At 36.5% G+C, this 21,574-nt stretch overlaps 1 protein-coding gene across 2 annotated transcripts in view; it reads left to right on the forward strand.

Moving 5' to 3' along the window:
• Positions 1-19,663, forward strand: part of AGO3 (argonaute RISC catalytic component 3) — a 156,218-nt gene extending 136,555 nt beyond the window's left edge. For both annotated transcript variants that reach the window (XM_036911923.2, XM_036911924.2), the window contains 2 exons: positions 6,258-6,457; positions 7,013-19,663. In XM_036911923.2, coding sequence (XP_036767818.1) covers positions 6,258-6,457; positions 7,013-7,121 — 309 coding nt within the window. In that variant the 3' untranslated portion in view covers positions 7,122-19,663. The remainder of the gene's footprint in view (positions 1-6,257; positions 6,458-7,012) is intronic.
• The last annotated feature ends 1,911 nt before the right edge of the window (positions 19,664-21,574 follow it).

The following is a 21,574-nucleotide window of genomic DNA, read 5'->3' on the forward strand; positions in this document are numbered from 1 at the left end:
CTGCCAGCATGTTAGAAGTGGGGAGGTGACATGAACCTTTCTGGAGCCCATTCTGGCTCTTCCCAACGCTGCAGCCACTGTGGAGCTGAGGACCCTCAAAAGGCAGCATTGTCTTTCTTCAGCCCCATCAGTGGTGTAAACGCCAACCTCTTTAGATTAGATACTCCATTGCATGGCTTCATGACTCCTGGTTCTCTGCTGACTTTCATTCTTTGAGGCTCCCGAAACTTCCAAGGACCCTCACCACTCTGGCCCCAGGGAGTTGGCATCTGGGCCTGTGGACTCTGAGCTCAGGAAATATCCAGCTGGGGAACAAGGTGGTGGTCGCCATGTCTAGCAGGCTCTCATCCTTATACCTGATTCTCTGGAGTCCCCTTTACTTGTCTTCAGGGAAGAGGGTTTATCTTTCTTCACATCTAAAAATTTCATATTTTTACAAAAGTCATGATCACTCCCTTCTTATATTAAGAGGATAGGGATAGGGGAGAAGAGGCCAGAGCCAGGGACCTGATGATGAGACTGCCCTGAACTGGCTCCTCTCAGGGAGCCCTTGAGGGATGGCTGACTCCAAAGGTTGATAGCTCAACATATTAACTGGATGGAGTATGTGACCCCTTTGAGCCCGCAAAGGGAGTTCTCTTAAAGAGATAAATGCTCCCTGTTTAGGGATCAGAGCAGGCACTGTCCTAAATTGTAACTTCCTAATATCAGTCACAATACCTCAAAGATATCCTTCACTGTTGTTTAACAATGCTTTGACTCCTCTTTGGTTAGCTCTCTTTACCATTTTCCATAGGCCCCTAACATCAGCCTATTGCCCCTAAACTCAGTACATGGCCCCTTCCTTTTATCTCACAACGAAATGTATTATCAGTCATGCCTACTTTCTTCTCTCCCTTCTCAGAGGAAGGCAAGTTCAGCCTGTAGTATTGTTCTCCTTCGCTCTTGCCTGCCCTAAGCTGGACTCAGCCTCTTCTTATACCTTCAGTCTCTTCTAAACTTGTGATTCCATTCCCTTAGTTTGTAGCTCCCCATCCTAAAATACGATTCTTTAATGCTGCTGTTCTCCTTTAAGTTATGGCCCCATATCTTTCTGCCATTTGTAACTAAGCTATTCTTAAAAGAATAGCCTAAACACACCCACCTGAAATTTTAAAAGACAATATTAAGGATACAGAGCAACTGAAACTCTCATACTCTGCTGATGGAAGTATAAATTAATGTGAACATGTCTGAAAATACTGTCATTATCTACTAAATTTAAATATATGTATACTCTCTGCCCCAGGATCTCTATTCCAAGATAGACACTACTACAAGATAGACTCCAAGATAGAACATAGAAATCCATATCTATGTTCACCAAAAGATAGTATGTTAATGTTCATTGTAGTACTGGTCATAATAGTCAAAAACTACAAGCAACTCAAACACCCACAGTCAGTAGGTTGGATAAGTAAGTAGTGTATATTTAGACAAGAATATATGACAATAAGAATGATGCAACAATATGGATGAATTTCACAAACAAAATGTTAAACCAAAGAAGTCAGACCCAAAAGGTACATGCCTATGATACCATTTATTTATTATAAAGTTCAAAAACAGACAAAACTAATCTTTGATGTTAAAAGCTGCATTACCAGGAGCAAGGTAGATAGGGTAATGACAGGAGAAGACACAAAGGGGCTTTGTGTTTGCAATTAATGTCTAATTTCTTAACTTGGGTTCTAGTTTCATGGGTGTGTCAACTTTGTGAAAATTCAAATCAATCTATACACAGTGGTCCATGTATTTTTCTCTATATATTTATTCTTCTATGAAATTCTTATATTGAGACCAAAAAAACTACACTTACCATTTCCTCTTCGCCTTGTAACAGTCTGCCCTCTACCCCATCACTGTTGCTCCTTGATGTCTGCTACATCTGCTGCTGTTTGGCTATTATCACTCATTCACCGAAACCATCCACCATTTGGCTCCCACCCACATTTTCTTCCTTTCATTTTGCCCCTCTGTTTTTCTTGCTTTGCTTCTTCTTCTCCCATCTGCCCTTTAAATTTTTAAGTTTAAATAATATATGACTTTGAAATCTCTTGGAGTTGTTTTGCCTATGCCTTCTGATCTACCACCCTTATCTAATCAATCCCTCAACCCTATAGGATTTACCTCCTCCCTCTTGGACTTATCCCTTTTTCTTTTCCTCACCTTCCCTGCCTAGTTCCAGCCCTCATTATTACTTTCCTATATAACTGTGAAGTGCTTTTAAGGGTCCCTGATTTAGTGTAGTCATCATCAGATTAATTAAAACATATAAGACCCTATCACTCATCTATTTAGTGCTCCATATTCAACAAGGTGAGGTCTCCCTCCCTCGGGCACATATAGACTAAATTCCTGATATCCCCTACCCTACTCCCTTCAATTCTGCTACACCCTCAGACTCTCTATCTTACTCTTTTCTCCCACTCTTCCTCCTCCTCCTTTCCTCACTTCTTCTCCTCTGTGTGTCTCCTCTCTTTCAGATACACAGACATACATATATACACACCACCACTACAGCCATTCTAAACTATCTTCAGGTCTCACTGCTCTGTCCTGCCCGTGATGCCCTCACCTTAAGTATTTATTCCTAACCTAACTTATTCCTATTCATTCTTTTTTTTTAATTGAAGAATCATTGATATCCAATCTTACTGGCTTCAGGTATACACCACAGTGGTTCAACAGTTACCCATATTATTAAACCCTTACCCCCACTAGAGCAGTTCCTATCTGACAACATAGGAAGATGTTACAGAATCATAGGCTATAGTCTCCATGCTGTACCGCCACCCCTGTGACCAACTCATATTATGATTGAGAATTTTTGTGCCCTTTTATCCCCCTTACCCTCCCCACCAACCCACCCAAACCCTCCCCCGTGATTACCACCAGTCACTTCTCACTGTCTATAAGTCTACTGCTGTCTTGTTCATTTTGTTTTGTTTTGTTTGTAGATTCCACAAATAAGTGAAATCATATGGTATTTGTCTTTCTCCGCCTGGCTTATTTCACTGAGCATAACACCCTCTAGGTCCATCCATGTTGTCACAAATGGCAGGATATTTTTTATGGCTGAATAATATTCCATTGTATGCATGTACCACATCTTCTTTATCTGTCCATCTTTTGATGAACACTTAGGTTGCTTCCATAACTTGGCTATTATAAATAATGTGGCAATAAACATAGGGGGGCATACATCTTTTTGAATCAGGGATTTCATTTTCTTCAGGTAAATTCCTAGAAGTGGGATTACTGGTTCATACGGTATTTCTGTTTTTAGTTTCTTCAGGAACTTTCATACTGCTTTCCACAGTGGCTGCACCAGTTTACATTCCCACCAACAGTGTGGGAGGGGTTCCCTCTCCTGTTCATTCTTTAAGATTCATCTCAGACATCAGCTCCTCCCAGAAGCCTTTCTTGTATCCTTCCCTAAGGAAAACTCCCCTCCACTCTGCTGAGCACCCCATGCCTACCTCTTTGTCACACTTCTGAGACAGCATTATAACCATGCTTTTGTTTTTCTCCCCCTTCCATTAATCTATAAGGTCCCAAAAGGCAGAGGCTACTCATTTATTCAATGAACAGATGTTTATTGTGTACCTCTTAGGAGGTAGATGTTGATACTAGGTATACAGAACAAACAAACAAACTCAATCCCTTCCTCTTTTAATTTATTGGGGGGAGACATATTAAGTAAGTAATCTCACAAATGTTTAAGTTGGGGTAAATGCAATATAAGAAAGGTAACAATAGAGATTTTAATGGGGTCCTGATTTAGATTGGGACATCACAAAATGCTTCCCTGAGAAATGACATTTAAGGTAAGATCCTGAGGAATGAGTAGGAGTTAACCAAGCCAAGAATGGGGAAGAGAATTCCTGCCAGAGGCATGTGCAGGCCCTTTTGGTGGAAAAAATGTTAGCCATTTAAGGAATCACATGGAGACTGCTACTGCACTGCAAGACCAGGCTAGAGGGGTAGCCGGGGCTGGATCATGTAGACTTTGTTAGGGGAAGATGAGGACTTAGATTTTAGCCTAAGTGCATTGGGAAGCTGATAAAAGGCTTTAAGCTGGGCACTAACATAGTTAGACATGTGTTGTGTTTTTGTTTTTAATTCACTCTTACTGAGCACGTACTGTGCTGGGGAGTAAGAGTGGTATTGGAGGCATCAGGAGTCTGTTAATATATTCCAAGCAAAAGATGATGGTGCTCGGGACTAGTGACAGGAGAGAACTGAATGAATTGTTTATAATTAGGGCTTTTGCCCTATCCCTTCCCTGTGCCTGAAATGCTCTTCCCCCTGATCTCACAAGCCTTCATCATCATTCAGAGCTCACTTCCATGACTTCTCCTCAGAGAGACAGGCCTTCCCAGACCACTCAATCTAAAATAGCTACAGACATAGTCAGTCTTCCATGCTATCCTACATTTTAACTCTCTTTATAGCCAAATTTCTGATGGTTTTATTTATGTATTATCTGTCTCATCTCTGGAATGTGTGTCTTACTCATCTCTGTGTACCTGGCACCTGTTACAGGACAAGGCGCAGTAAATATTGAATGTGTGAATATACAATATTTTTGAATATACATATATTTACATCATATATGCATTATAAACAGATCATTTGAGGGAGGTAGGATTTGGTAATAATTTGAATTTTATCCCCAAAGTCTTGCACAGTGTCTGCAAATGATACTCAAATATTTGTCAAAGTATGAGCTAATCTTTACCCTCTTCTCCTCTGCCACTGTCATTTCCTTAGTTCATACCTTCATCTTCTACACCAGAACTAACTCAGAAGTAACTGCTCTTCTTGCTGTCAGTATTCCCCTTTTTCTCTTCCATCCTCACAATTGCTGTTGTTACTTTTATAAAACCCCAATCTCATCACACCTGTTAAAGTGAAAATTCTCTTGTTAAAAAAACTGGGCAGTGCCACGGATAGCTGAAAGCCCAAATTCCTGAGCACATTGCTCAGTTTGATTCCGAACTTTCTTTTCAACCTCATCTTTTTCCCCTCATGGAGAATACTCTATTCATACTAGCCTATTAACTATTCCCCAAATATGCCATGAAATGTTATGCCCCCTTGTGCTTTTTTAAGGCTGCTCCTTCTCACTCTCACCACCCAAAAAAGTCCAAATCTCATTCCCCTCTTGGTAAAGAACCAAGGCTTAACCTGCAATCACTTCCTTTGGCATTGTCAGCTAAGACTGACTTTCACTAGTACTAAACCATTTATTCCTTGTTTTACACTGTAGGTGCTCCATCTCCTCTACTCCTCTAGTAAACTGTGTTTTCCAAAACACAGGAAAACTTTTTTTTTCTTTTATAAATGAATACTTTCTTTTTTTTTTTTTTTTGGTATCATTAATCTACAATTACATGAAGAACATTATGTTTACTAGGCTCCCCCCTTCACTAAGTCCCCCCCCATACCCCTTCACAGTCACTGTCCATCTGCGTAGTAAGATGCAACACAGGAAAACTTTGACTTTGTGTTTCTTTGAATCCATAAGACCTAACATAGTACATAGGAGCTCAACTAAATGTTTTGGCTTTTTTAATTGTAAAATATACATAACATGCAGTTTAGCATCTTAATGATTTTTAAGTATACAGTCCTATCACCTTAATAAGTACATTCATATTGTATAGAACTTTTTCATCTTGCCTGGCACTCTGTACCCATTAAACACTACCCTTTGCCCCTCCCCCTGGGCCTGGGCAGCCACCACTCTACTTTCTGTCTCTCTGAATTTGACTACTCCAGGTACCTCAAATAAGTGAATCATAAAATGTTTGTCCTTTTTTGACTGGTTTACTTCATTGAGCATAATGTCCTCAAGGTTCATCCATGTTATAAGAGGTATCAAAATGTCCTTTCTTTTTAAGGCTGAATAATATTCCATTGTATGTATCTGTCACATTTTGTTTATTATTCATCCATCATAGATGATTGTATTGCTTTCATCTTTTGGCTCTTGGGAATAAAGCTGCTTTGAACATGGGAGTGCAAATATCTGTCCACGTCCTTGCTTTTGGATAAATACCAAGAGTCAACTAAATGTTTTTTTAATTGATTATTAAATTAGAGTATGTTTTACTAATGTACCAAGCTGGTTTTTTATATAAATTAGTCTGTGCCAAACATTTATTTACAAGTTTAAAAAACAACAGAGTATGTCACTGCCTTCTCTGTAGGGTACCAGCCGTCCTTCACATTATCATGTTTTATGGGATGATAACTGCTTTACTGCAGATGAACTTCAGCTGCTAACTTACCAGCTCTGCCACACATATGTGCGCTGTACACGGTCTGTTTCTATACCTGCACCAGCGTATTATGCTCACCTGGTGGCCTTCAGAGCCAGATATCATCTCGTGGACAAAGAACATGACAGGTAATCTAAAAACATGACAAATACAGATCCTCATCCAAATCTAAATGTGGTGGTCTGCGTTTTAGGATTTTCTTGGGAAATTTCTTTAAGTGCTCTTTGTAAATATGTGTCTGTTTGCCATAAAGTCCTACCTTTAGAATTAAGCTCTACATGCTCTTAGAGGAGTCAGTGATCCATATGAAAAGCAATGATAGGACTATCCAAGGTAAGGGTTCCCATTAAAATGTGCAGATTATTAGTAATAGAATGATACAGTGATTTAATTGCTTTACCAAATTAACTCAAGGGAGAGATTATTGGTAATTAAAGTGATATGCAGACAAAATAATAGGGTGTCCGGTATTTGCTTCTAAATAATCCTTGGGGAGGTAAGAGAAGTAAAGCAAAATTGGCCTTGAGTTAATAATTATTGAAGCTGGGTGATAGACAGTAGGAGTTCAGTTTGCGATCCTCTATTTTAATATTTTGTAAGGTTTCTACAGCAAATAATATTTTTCAGAATTATTGCATCATAAATAGGCTTTGTATTTGTGTTCATTGCTACTTCTCTCATAGTGCTGAAGGAAGTCACGTTTCAGGACAGAGCAATGGGCGCGATCCACAAGCTCTTGCCAAGGCTGTACAGATTCACCAAGATACCTTACGCACAATGTACTTTGCTTAAAAAGTCCAAGAATATTCTCTGAGAGGAAGAACTGAAAGACGAATCAACATACAACGTATGTTTCCAGTGGAGTCAGTTGAGTGGGGATGCCTCCAGCCATACAGACACCAACACTGTGTGGGGACCAGGGTCTGATTTTTATGTTGATACAAGGAAGATTGTTTACTTCATCAAGAAACACAGCACCATTATGCAATATGAAACCAGCCAACTGCTTTTTTGTGCGGTCTCCTGTAGGAAGTATCGCCATTGTTTTTGTTTTTACTTTCTTGTAGTCTAACCCTTTTAATGCCTTTACCTCAAGTTGCTTGGCAGCACAACTATCTTTGCAAAAAAAAAAAGTGAAGAAAAGTCAATGATGGTTTAAAAAACACACCTACATGAATAATCAAAGTGATTGTTCAAATTATGTGTGCAAAAAAATTAATGTGCATTCGTGTATTCTTGTAAAAGGTATCTGTGTATATTTTAAATATACACATGTATATTTCATATGCATATATATCTGGATCTGATAATAGATATATATGTGTCTGTGTATATATTTTATTGTTCATTCCATGGGGGAACTTTCTTTACCTTTTATTATCCTCCCATCACCACTTCTTTTCTCTACCTCCCTCGCCTTCATAACCTACATTTTTTCCCCTAATGCTACCCAGAGACATTCAGGTGTTCATGTATCTGGTCCATTTGAATATGAAGCATGGCAAACTAAATTTTCATTTTTATTTTGCACACGCTACTCCTGTCTCATCTCATATACAATTTTGAGTCCTCAACTCTTGATACTGCTTTCTTAAGAAACAAAATTATTTTATATATACACACACACATATACATATATGTATATATGTGTGTGTGTATATATATATATATATATATATGTTTCGTGAGAGTGTGTGTCTGCCCCCTCCTGCTCTGAACTTAATTTGCTATTTGTGCAATGTGTACATAAGCAGTAGCTACCTAAACCCATCTTTTCCTTTGGTGAGTTTGTTAAAGCTGCTATAAATTTAAAACCTTGTCAGAAGTTATAACTTTCTATAAGTGATAAGTATTCTAAAGCCTTCTGTTTCTGTAGGTTATACATGAAAACCCCTTAAAGCTTTCATAAAACTAAATATTTTAAATGATTGGACCTCTATAGGGTTGAGGCCTCTGAAATTGGGTAGAGCGAGAGAAGGGGTTGTTGAGGATTTAAAAATTTTTTTTTCTTTTTGGCTAGTTTACTTGCTGCCTTTCACACCTTAATGTGATTTCCATATATATATATTTTTATATATATGTGTGTATATATAAACATATATGTATGTGTTTTGAAGTATAGCTTCCTTTCCTTTTATATTTATTAGATTAGTGCTTTAATAATTAGAGAACTGTATTGGCAACATCTTTTATAGAAATATAATCATGTTTATTTTCGGAACTGACAACTTGTTTTTGCTTTTAGTGCAATAAGCAGTTTTAAAGGAAAGCTGTGTCTGTTTGACATCTTTACCACGGGCAGTGGCAGAAACAGGCACCTCCATAATTTTAAAAGGGCAAAGTAATACAGCCTTAATTTCAGAAGGAAAGTTTTGTAATTTTCAACTTTAAAGCAAGCCTTTTAAAAATCATGATGATAATGAAGTTAAATTTCCTAAATGAGTAACTTTGAATATTAGTTATAAAGTTCAACTTTGATTTAAGAAAGACAGTAAAATAGCTTAAGATATAGAAGATATTCAAATTCTTTGGAAATCATGTTTACTGAAGAATCAGACTGGTTAGATGTCCATTTTCATTTATTGAAATGAATCAGGAAAATATGAAATAATATTTTTAAAACATTTTTTGCTAACTTATCTCCAGTGTAACTTTCCTTTTAAAATTAGGGTTATGGTGACAAAGAAAGTTAGGACTTTCATCATTTTAAATGAGTTAAATCACTGAAATGTGGAAAAAAGTTTTACAAAACTTTTGTTTTATGATTTCACTTTAAGGTATTAAAAAGTACTATAAAGCTGTCAGAACCAAGTTCATCAGTAACATTGGATTCAGGAGAGCTTTGCACTTTGTAACTCATGAAAATTGCGTCTTAAATTTTTTTTTCTTTGCACTGGTTCAGAGTATAGGTATTACAGATTGTTTCCAGTGGGCATTGTTAACCTTTCAGAATTGCATCTGCACAGGAAAACAGATGGATTAACTCTTTAGTTTCTCTATGACCTGTAATCCACTCTTACTGCCAATTTACTGTATTTTGAGCCTAAAACTGAGCCCGTGTCCTCCAACAGGTATGAAATTTTTTGTCTCTCTGCCAGAAAACTAAGAAAGTACTGTATTTTGTATGTTCATTATATTGAAGTATCTGAAATGCAATTTATAACACTGTTTCAAAACTCTTTACATGAGGTGATGTTTGTATAGTATATACATATTTTCTCCCAACCCTCCCCTCTCTTCCAAAAAATTCCTGTAAAGCATGTTTTGTTTTGTTTTTGTTTCACATTGAAATTTTCACTGAATATAGTCAGGAATATAGGCAAAAGAAGAAAATAGTATAGCCTGGATGGAAAAATTTGCTTACTCAGTATGAATGAGTCAAGCATCTTCCTTCTTCAATGTGAGTTGCACAAACTCATATGGGAAATTTTAGGAACCAGGGAAGAACTGTAGATCCCCTTTCCCTATTTACTGCTTTATCTGATTTTCAGTTACTTCGTTTCACATGCACTAGAGCAAAACCCATAATTTAAGTCTATTTGGAAGGACTTTCACAGAGGGAAAAAACATTTTTTTTTAATATAAAGCTTTACCATTGAAGTGAGTGCTTTTTTAGCATTTCTTCTTACAGTTTCAACATAGCTAGTTTATGATTGGTTAACCTGAAAGGATATGTATAGTATATTTCTATTTTTTTTACTAAGAAATTGGCATATCAAACTTAATTACAAGAAACCTTGTGCTTAGAATTTTAAGATAAAAAGCAAAGTGACAAATACTTTTTGAAATTTGTTATTATTATTATTACACTTCTGGTGTAGAATTCCTGATCTTTTTTATTTAAAAGAAGAGGAGGTTGTTTTGTTTTGAATTTAATGGTAATGAAACTCAGCAGTGACTTTTCTGTTCCTGTCCTTACTCACTAAATTATACAGTGAATGCTAAATTTTGCTCTGCTATTTTCTATGATGTGTAATAGTGACTTTAAAATATCAGTTCCCAGCAACTGGTATAATTATTTTTCATGTGAAGAAGAGTTGGGAGTTTAATGTATATTCTGGATGGCAAATGTGTCTGGGTAAAGTGCTGATACGTGTTATTACAGTATCAAGTTACTGGCATTGAGGACCATACATTTGTAATAGTGTAGCTGCTATATTTATTTAATTAAGTAGAGTATGACAGTTACTGCACTAAATAATAATAAGATGAGCAGGATTCAAGCCTAGTGTTAGACTCCCTCCCCCATATTTTTTTTCCTAAATGAAGTTAAGAACGTGAAATTTCAAGGTAACAAAGGGTGCTGCCATTTTAGTTTCAATTTAATATCAAGATACTCTTTCTTTGTTTTAGAAATGTGGATTTTGACTTCCACAGTTTTGTAAAAGGGTACCTCAGCCTCCTCAGTACTGGTATTCAGCATATTTTCACAGAAGTACAGATGCCCTTTATTCTTTATTAATATTTTATCTTTAGGAAGTTTCTCAGAAAACAAATATTCTTCTATGAAATTTTTCCCATTTGTAACCAATTAATTATTTCCCTTCCTAGAAGAGAATCTAGAAGGGATTCTGGTAGGAATGTACTGGGTATTTTGGAAGGCACTTGATAAAAATTCTTCTCTACCTTCTAGCATAGGGACTCCTAGTCTTCTAAAGACCTATACTAGTTTTCCAAACTAGGTTCTCCAGTGACCCAGCACTGCCTGTTGTTTACTTGTGTACTCTCTGATGGATTTTAGCATGACACACCTCATGACAGACTCAAGGGAACTAAAGTCCAAGTCGCCATTCAGTGCAATAGGCTGGCAGACGATCTTAGTGTTTAAGGAAAATGTGAACGCTCAGAATGCCAGTCCTAGATCTGAAGTAATTAGAGGAATTATAGGTCAGGAATTAGACAACTTTATTCCAGGAATTTGGTGGTTGTTTTCAGAGGCTTAACATGAATTTGCCAAGGGTGATGATTTTTGAGAAATCCATGAAAGCCACTTGGATTCAGCTAGAATATTTTGTAGTCTTGCCATTTCAAACTTGATAGAAATGTTTTGCCAAGAAGCTTAACTGACAACTCTGCATAATTTTTATTCAGTATAATTAAACCCGAGTTAAATCATCCTCTTGGATGTTCTCCTGTTGAATACTCTTAAAGATGGTTTGACCCCAGTAGTAACTTGCTGTTTAAACTACCTTTTATGAGTTATCAGTCAAGCTGCAAAAAGATGTCATTAACCTGGCATTGGCATCTTTATTTTGGCTTTTTTATCATATGAAGTTTTAATCCTTTTCATTCTTTCTGAGAATCATGGATGTTTTAAACCTTCAACAACAACAATAATAATAATAAGTTTATATCAAGTGAGGCCTTTTGAGTGGTGGTATAACCCTGACTCTGGAGTCTCTTTATTTTCCTGTTTTGTCCCGTTTGATCATATAAAGCACTTTTGTGATTCTATAGGAGTCAAAAAATAAACCGAAAATAGATGTATAAAATCAGTATAGAAATGTGAAAGTAAGAATTTTCTCCAAAAAAAAATCATTTTAGAAAAAAATTCCTGCTTATTATACTAAGAACATTCTTGATCACTGGCAATGTTAGAAATGACAATGTGATTAGTGAAAGCTAAGCTGACTCCAAGGGAAAAAAATCTATTTCTCCACATACACCCTGCCAATATATATATATCTCACAAAAGGAAAAAATGTTTTTTCACTTTTTCCTCCTTTTAAAAACGGTACATTTTGGTTTATAATATTCCATGTTGGTCAAATAATTTGTTTTAAGATATAATGGTCAAGGCTTGTGCTACTATTATCTACTGCTAGTTAAATTTTATTTTTCTTGACTCATCAGAGATAATGTACTATAGATTTTTATGCTGTTAATTAAACCTTAGGAATCTAGCTCTTAAAATATGGAAGTTAAAATATTTTAATTTGAATTAAGCTAGATGGTAAATTTAATATGGAGTGTTGAGATTTACCAATGAGAAACCCTGTTGAAGTATCAGGTAACGAACAGTGTAACAAAACTAAGATCCTGTCTAAATCTATCCAGTCATTGATCTCCCTTTCTTTTTGAAATCAAAGTCTGAGGTAACCAAAATCTAATGCTGTACTTCTGTTAGGGTCTCAATAAAGCAAAGATGTTCTTCAGGGTAGATGCTGAATTAAATTTTTAAATCATTTTTTTTTAAAGCAAGGCGGTTTTTAGAAAGTGCCTTTTCAGAAGATGGTGCTGTAGATTTTTATTTTTCAAATATCACAAGGCTAAAAATTTTAAAGATAAATTATTTTAGAACTCCAAGAATATGACAGTTTCATATAAATAATGTTATTCATTGTCCTGAATCCAGTCCAAGGGAATCAAGTGAAGCTTTTATTCAGTAAAGTATCTAGTAAATGCCCACCAAATGTATTTTGTAAGTTTGAAAACAAAATTTTTTAACAATTAACTCTTTTGGTTCTCAGCTGTGTTGAGGTAATCTATAAGGCACATAAAACAGCAAATCTGCTTAACTTTTTAACAAGAACAAAGGTATCGTAGCAAGTGCCCAACGGGAAAGGTAACTTGCCAAGAATTGTATGTCATAGGCTACCTTTCCTTTTTTTAATTTTATTTCCAGCATAGATTGTCCCTTCTGTAAATATCTATTGGCAACCTTTTCTAGCTAATCTTTATTAAAGAAGGCTGCTTATAAAGGAAAGCCAAGTCATCATGGAAATCAGTTTAAGAGAAAAATTAAATTATTATGTCTCTATCTTTAGGGAGACTGTCTTTTTTAGGCAATAAGTATTTTAAGTGATTCCCTCTTTTTTCTAGCATGGGGGAGCAACAAAAAATGATGACAGTGCATCTAAAAGGGTATAATCAGTTAATTAGAAACAGAACATGCAAAACTGGGCTTTGGAGGAAACAAAAGGAAGGATAATAGCAGGACCATTCTTACTTACTAGGAATTTATTAATCTACCATAAAGCAAGTTTCCCCTGGACTAGAAGGAGTAAACAGCAGTAAGTTATCACCTAGCCAGTTCTTGCTCGTGAATTCAGTGAGCATTCCTCCAGAAAAGAACAGACTAAAAACAAATAAAAACATCACACCTCAGTAACCTTGTATGCTGCATTATGTATTAATGATAGTAAAATTATATCAATTGTTTGGAGTATACTGTGTCTATTTGCAAATATTCATGCACATTAAACTTTTTCATTTTTTTATAATGTCAATAGCAATTATGAGTTTATTTTTTTAATATTAATTTTTCTACTGTGATGTTTGTATTTATTGGCTATTTGTGTGCAACTTTTATATTTTGCGTAGATGTTGGTTTTAAGGTATTTTATTTTTCTAGATATTTCAAGCTTTTCTTCTTTCTTTGTAATATTAGCAAAGATTAAGATGGAATGTTAATATACCAACCAAACTACTAACTCCAGTAAGTTCTAGAGTTTGGATTTTTACCAATAAACCATTAACACTATTTTCTAACTTAGAATATTTAATGTTGTTTATATAGTGGACATTAAAGACAGTCTTTAGAGAGATTTCTAAATGTGGAGGGTAGGCAGGGCTTTTCTGTAAGTTAGATTTCTTTCCCTTAAGTAGCAAACTGACAGATTGGATTTATTTTACCTGATCCGCAGTTTGGAGGCAACTTGTCAAATAAATGATTGTTACGTTTCTTTTTTTAACTTAAGCTACATTGAAACTACTTATATGATCATAGCATCCAGCATTAGGATTATGATACCATTTTTGTAGGCCTGGAAAACAAATAGCACATGATACAGAAGTCACCGATAATTGACTTTTAAATGGGATTTCCCACCCTCCAATAATATATGGAAGATTTGCTATCCTGATCTTTTTTCCCTAGCATACTTTTAAAGTTTATTCAATCCTGATCATCGGTGAGGAAACAGAGTTTAAGTGGCTAGATAGAGCCAGGGATAAAGACTGATTAATATAATACCTCAGTTAATTAAAACTTTAAGTAATAATAATTTATGAATATGAATTAATTGGAAGGCAGTGAAAAATATGATTGTAGAATATTAATTTCAAGCATATGTGGTCACTCCAGTTCCCTAGTGAATCAAGGCTGTTTGTATTGGCACAGTTTATAAAGGTAGGTAAGAAGAGTGAATTCTATTTAAGTAGGTAATATGTTTGCATTGTATTTTTACACTGTGAATTTGCTTAGTAAGCCATTTTTTTCTGTAAGAGATTGAAAGATAAACTTATCCATATCAGAGTTTTAAATTCTAAATTATGGGGGCCCAGTATTTGACATTTTACTGTACTATAATCTATTCTTCCACTGAGAGGAGTAAATGAGAAAGTTTCAAGTAGTTATAGTTGGGAAAATGTTATTTTTATGTTATATAAAATAGTACAGTTTAAAGTGAATCTGCATGTGGTTTCATGTAGACATTAGCCATATCATTTCTTTCTGCATTACAGCAATTTTTTTAATAATATACCATTCTGAGTTACTTCCTTCACCCCCACATAAAGTATTAATTAAAGATTGGTACTCTGATTATAGGATTTGTTGCTACCAAACATGTTTCAAGCAGACAGATATATTTTTGTTGAACGTAAATGCCCCCCTCTTAAGGATATTTATTGTGCTTACAACCTTAGTAGTTGTATTCATTATGTTTCAACATCGTCCTAGGTTGACAGGCATATAATTCTTGTAGGCCAACATGTACAGGGAAGCCTGAGGGAGAAATAGTCCCTTATTTTCTTCTTTTTTTTCCTTCTAAAAACTCATAGGAACCTGACACAGAGCTTACTTTGCTCTTTTAACTGGTTGGCTCCATAAATCAAGGTACCTGGCATCAGTACTGAGTTACCGGAGTGAAGTACTTGGTGACCTGTTCGTGTTTGTAATCCACCTCTTAAGAAAAAGATGTTTGTGCAGTAAGTAATAGCCATCCCAAAGAAAGAACTGTCACGAACAGTCTTACATGAATAGAAACAAATGGGAGCACTGGTCATTAAAACTTTTTTTTTTTGGCAGGGTGGAGGGGGTGTTATTATTTCCAAAGACTCTGCACATCTGTAATTTTATGATTGAAGTTAAAGAGGCAGTGCTAGAAACCAGAGAAAGGGAGGTTGCGCAGGCCTTTCACGCCTAAAATTTTCCATCGTTATCGATTCATAGTTTTAGTTGGAAGAACAAACAAAAATCCCTTAATTTGGCCCTTCAATATGATTTTAGAACCAAAACAGGGAAGGACTCTTCTACAAAAATGCTGTAGATGTGACTGTATTATAAGAACCCATGGAAACATGAAGTCTTTGTAACGCAATGGACTAGTGGGTCTGTGAAAGCATGTGGCAAGGGGGGAAATGAGGAAATGTTTCTTTGCTGGACTCCTTGGACAGAAACCTCACAGTTGTTTAGTAGTTGTCTAGTTCTCATACCCACATTGTAAAAAAAAGACTCTTGCTCTTTGAACCTACAGAAGAGACCTAAGAGTACCTCTGTAACCTATGTTGTCTCAGACCTTGTAGCTGCATCTGTTCTTGTTAGAGAAAGTCCTTGAAGTTGCTTCTGAATGATGATAAAGAAATTAAATGAAGGATTTATCTTTAAATAGAACCATGGCATTGCTAGCAGTATGGCTTCTTCCTTTTCATAGAAAACACCAAGCAGGGTATTTCCAGACAAAGTGGCAAAGAAACTGTTTTTGGTGAAGGAGTTGTAATGCAGGGGGAATTTCACCTAACAGATAGTTCAACCAAGATAATGGATGCAATTTGGCCCCAAGGAGTTTAACGAGAGGCAGCTTAGGTTTTGGTAGCGACAGACTTGGCCCCGCACTGGTCATGAAGTGCAGATATCCCCATGCCACTCACAGGGAATGCTCTCATGGTGCTGGTGACGCCCCTGCAAAAGCTAACTGACACCTTCTAATGGTTTGCCCATCCAAGATTCTTCAGTTTTCCAGGAGCTTTCTCATTTCCTAGTCCAGGGTACAAACCCTTTCTCTTTAGAAAAAGGATTTAGAGGCAGTTTCAATAGAATTTTACTCTGAGTAAATAATAGTCTTTAAAGTACTTGGGGCAGAAGGATCACATGCCACAAGTTGTAGCTCGATTGAGAGACTATTTGAGCACCCTATTTGGGTTCTAAAGTGTTTCCTTTGACATACCATCCTTTGGTTTACTGGAGTGTCATCATTTTGTTTTGTTATACAATCAGTGTTTCATGCCATTTAGGAATGGTGCAGTTCTCTCGCCACCCCACCCCACACACACATATGCTGTTAGAAATAAGAGGCGGAGGGATAAATGAGCTACAATGAGAATCATTAGAATGTAACTTCAGTTACTCTAGATGGAAAGAAATCCTAACTCAGCTGAGTGCGAATTAAGATTGAAGTGTTCGTGTCTCAGGTATTATCTCCAGGCAGAGAACGTTTGGCTCACTGTATAGTGATAAGAACAGAATATATATCTGAAGTACGATGTTATAGCAAAGTGGTAAAGGAAAACTATTCTTCAAAGTAATATTTCAACCTTCTGCAACAGAGATCCCCATAGTCTTAAGGAAAATCAATGTTTCTGATTTTAATGAGTCAGAGTCTGATTTAAATTTTTAAAAGTTTGTGACTTTTATTCTGACATGTCTTCTTAAATATATAAAAATTACATCAAATGAATTCTTTCCTCTTCCTTTACATGCTGATATATTCAGACTTCAGTTATATAGATATATCAGTCACATATGCCTCTTAGTGTGCACAGAATTCTATATTAAAAATTTTTTTATTCAATCCATTTATTGGTCAAGTCTGAGAAGGAGAAAGCGTAAGGTGTTTTCAAATGCGGGAACTTTTAGAAGATCACAGCTGGAAAAAGACCATTGAGAACATGTTGCCTTTTAGAGTAGAAAGAGCTCTAAAATGTGAGCCAGGGACTTAGGATTTAGGCAGAGCTCTACCACTAATTTGCTCTGTGCCCTTGGGCAATCACCTTAATCTTTCTGTGCCTGGTTTCTCCTCATGAAATGGTAGTGATAATATACTGCCCTCACCTACCTCACAAAACTGTTGCAAGAATAGGATGATGTTTGTGACAGTGCTCAAGTTCTCCAAAAGAAAAGCTACTCAGAACTACAAGATAATAGAATCTTGTTTTATGAAGAGTTTATTTCCAGTTTGCCTCTGTTCTTCAGTTATCATAGATCATTTTATCAAACAAGGATAAGAGAACCTTAGCCCTTATCCCAGTATGGTGTTGCACTTAGAAAGGTACCCTGTTCTGCTTTTCCTCTGCCAGATATCCAACACATGCGCTGAATTTTTCTTTATGATAAGCCTTGGCAAGAGAGTAACTTCAGTAGCCAAACTCCCTTTAGTGGTGCTATGGCAGCTGCCATTGTATTTTGAGTTAATGTGGCAAAAACATCAGATTAATCAGAAATTAATTCTGCCTTTTGCCTTCAGGCATTTTTGCTACACGTTGGCATCCCAGGTTGTTGTAAGGCCAGTTATCCCTTTGTTTCTTAGCAGATCTTTGGTACCTCTGTTGGCATAAGGATTTGGTTTTAAGAAAGATAGTATGCCTATTTCATCATTTTGAAGAGCTCAGCCTTGCTTTCCAAACACCATGTACCTGTAAAAGTTAAAATATAGCAAATGTTTTTTTTTCCCTTCATTTCGATTCAATTCTGAGTATTTGCAGGTGATACCAGACAGCCTGTGGTTAGTGTCTGACCCAGTTATCTTTATGGATCTTGGACAGAACCTTACATTTCAACAGGCCTACCCATTTCCCTGGGGGAAGGGGCTCCTGTTTCTAGGAAATAACTAAGGGCACATCGCCACGGGTTATGTAAGCAATTCCATGTAGCAACAGACAAGTTTTTTATTGATGTTGTTTTACAAAGAAAGGATGCATTTTAGGTACACAGGGTATGGCTACACTCAACACTTATTTTTCATCTCTATAGCTGCTGACCTCCCCTTGTTGCAGGCAGTTGGGGCTTTTTCCAGCTCATCACTAACATAGGTGGTATCTGTCTTAATTTTATAGGATAATAAGAATTGCAAGTACTGAAAATGAAAAATTGGGGAGATTCATGCTTGGAAAATGAACAAAAAAATCCACCTTGCTAAGTGAGGTAGCTAAGACCATTGATATGTCAGGAATACTTTTAAACAATTTTTGCTGTAATATGTAGCTTTAATGTTTCTCTTCATTTATGGACCCATAAAAGTATTACTGTATCTTGTGAATAAAGACCATTCTTGTGGACTAGTATCTGAATGCATTTATAGGCAGTGGGAAGAGGTGTGTGTGTGCGTGTATGTATAAATATTCCGTGTTTAGAACACTATTACATAAGCTTGTATAGAAAAAATCATGTGTTTCTTTAGTGTTTGGGGGACTAAAATTGTAATATAACCATTCTAGTGTAATCTGACCACTCACCCAAGAGAACATTTATATTACACACAAATGCACACCCCTAAAGCATTGCTAACCACTCCCACTCTAGATAATTGCTGCTTTTTTTAAAACCCTAAGTAATGGAGGAGGAAATAGTACTCTTTTTAAAGGGGCTTTTCCAAAAAGTAAAATGTAAATATAGGACATGTGGGGAGGGTGGGACCACCTGCAAATGTCCTACAGATGGGCAAATAGCCTTTTAAATTTTACTTTTTAACCATCTTAACCGTGCGTGCCTATTTGTATTGCAGATGTGAACTATTTTTGGGGGTTGATATCAGTATGTTTTGAAACTGAATTATTACGTAAAATCAGAGTAACCTCTTTCTCCATCCTCCTTTTCCACACTAGCTATTCTTGCCAAATATTTTTACTGATACCCAGTGTCAGCATAATAAAATGATGAAACCTCCTTCCTCATCTTCCCTGCCCTGTCTTATACATGGTCCACCCTTATATTTTTTTGTTGGCTTTTCATTAGTAAGAACAATTTACTGTAGTAATTTAAAGACTGCATAATTTCAAAATGTTTATCTGTAAGCCTTCCTTTGTTAATGTTGGTTACACAGCAACATCAGGTAAAACAGTGGATATGAGTTTGTAACACGCTATATAGGACCACATAAGATCCTGAGTGATACTATTAGATTACCACATTTTATTAAGAAGAAATTGGAACTTTATATGGTGGGGATGGGAGCAAGTCTGTGATACACAAGTAATCACTGTATAATTAGAAACACCAAATGCTGAATCCTATCACTGCGTACTTGGGGGCCAGGCTTTGGATTTGGTTATTTTAATTCCTTCAAGATTATGTGTAGTTATGATAAGCAGAAGGCAAATAAAGTTTTTGAACAAAAGTTCTTTTTCTCGGTATTTAAAGTTTGGTAGTAAATTTTCTACTTTCCATTAAATTATCTCCCCCCAAAAAATCACTACAAAAAATTTAGGATTGAGATTGAGAACCTTGAAGAATTGTCATACTCCTTTCTGAGCCAAACTGTCCCTGCAATGTCCTACGACAGAACCACGCCTCTTTTTTCTGCCATTCTACATGTTGGAAGGGTACTATGTTGTGTTTGTTTTCAATCCTTGAGTTAAAAAAAAAGAAGTAATGGTTTTCGTGTTGCTTAGCTTCAGTTTGAAGTGTAATTTTCACTAATAAACTGCAATAAAAAGAAAAGCTTTGCTCAAATCTTCTGTTGTGTGCTCATCACTACAGCTCTTCAGGCTTGGGTAAAGGGAGCCAATGGGATACAATGAAAAGAATTAGACTCTAAGAGTTATAAGTCCTGGGTTCAAACCTTGGATAAGTTCCTTGATGCATCTAAATCTGTTTCCCCTCCTGTAAGAAGATAGTAGAGCTTTGGGGACCTTAAATGACATAATCTTTGGAAAGCACCTAATAGTGCTGAGCATGTGAATGGAGCACAGGTTTTCAAAGGGTTCTCCCCACTCCATTTCCCCTTAAATAAAAGTCACTGAGTAGAGTGAAAAGAGGGAGAGGCAAGAAGCCAGGCTTACTGACTCTGCCAAGCAGTGAACAAATTTAAGAGCATATAGGAAAAACAGAAACTGAAATGAACTGGGCAAATCCTCACGGGTTTTGTAAGTACACAGCCCAGGTATGATATGCAAAAAAAACACAAGAGTCAAATTTTGGAAACCAGTTCTTAACTGTTTGAACTTCAGATATATCACTTATTTTCCTTTTTTCTTTAGTGAAGAACGATTATTTGAATACACTCCAATGGAGGAGTGGGCCAGAGTCAAGGTAAGCAAAGGCCTCCTTTCACTTCCTTTTATAATTGAAGTTACTGTACTAAAACCAAAGGTCTTGAATTGGCAGGTCAGTTTTGGCCTGCGATTAACTTTTGCTTGGTATTTAAAATATTTTTATTAATTGCTAACATTTAAAAAATCAGAAGATCTCACATGAAAATCCAGATTTTGTCTTCCCCTGAAACATGAGGAGATTGAGCCCCTTCACAGTACTCCTTCGGTATTTCTTCCCAGCCTACCCTTGGGGAAGCTCAGCGGGTGTTGCCCCCTTTGGATGGGCAGCCTCTCTCCAGGCCCCACCTCTTTGCCCAGACTGCACAGGCATTTTTAATTTGTAATTGCAGAACTCAAAGGAACCCTAGCAGGAGGGGAGACTTCCACCCAATGCATGAATCTCCTTGAGGACATGCTTCTTACCTGGGGGTAACTCACTATGTTGAAGCAGTCCAACCCCAACATTAAAAACTTGTCCCTTTGAAATTTCCATTTACCCTATTTACATTCTCCAGGACATCAAGAGAGTTAAGTCTAATCCCTTCTTGCTATGATGTTTTCCCCAGTCCTCTCCCTGCTACAAGTCCCCAGATGGTGTACCCACAAACAGTAGTTTATTTTCTCGAAGGATCTTGTTATTGATACTAGAGAAGCACTAGCTAGCTTACTAACAAACACTGATGGGTGGGTTTTTTTTAAACTATATGTCGGCTGATACATTTGACAAATTGAAGAGAATCACTTGTAATGTCAGTCTTTGCCTATTAACTACACTGGTACAGAAAAAGACAAAAAAAAGGCATCAATAATTATACCCAAATTCATACAGTTAAATGGAGGAAATGTATGTAACAGTGATGCTAAGGTCATGTGCTGAAAAATCACAGAGCCTGTAGTGTAGATAAGTGTAGTGCCACAGAAATATCACACTCATCTAGGCAGACCATAATCAGCCTATTGCTCTGAATGATTTATAAGACATGCTAGACTGGACA

This window comes from Manis pentadactyla, chromosome 4 (assembly GCF_030020395.1).
Source record: "Manis pentadactyla isolate mManPen7 chromosome 4, mManPen7.hap1, whole genome shotgun sequence".
NCBI lineage: Eukaryota > Metazoa > Chordata > Mammalia > Pholidota > Manidae > Manis > Manis pentadactyla.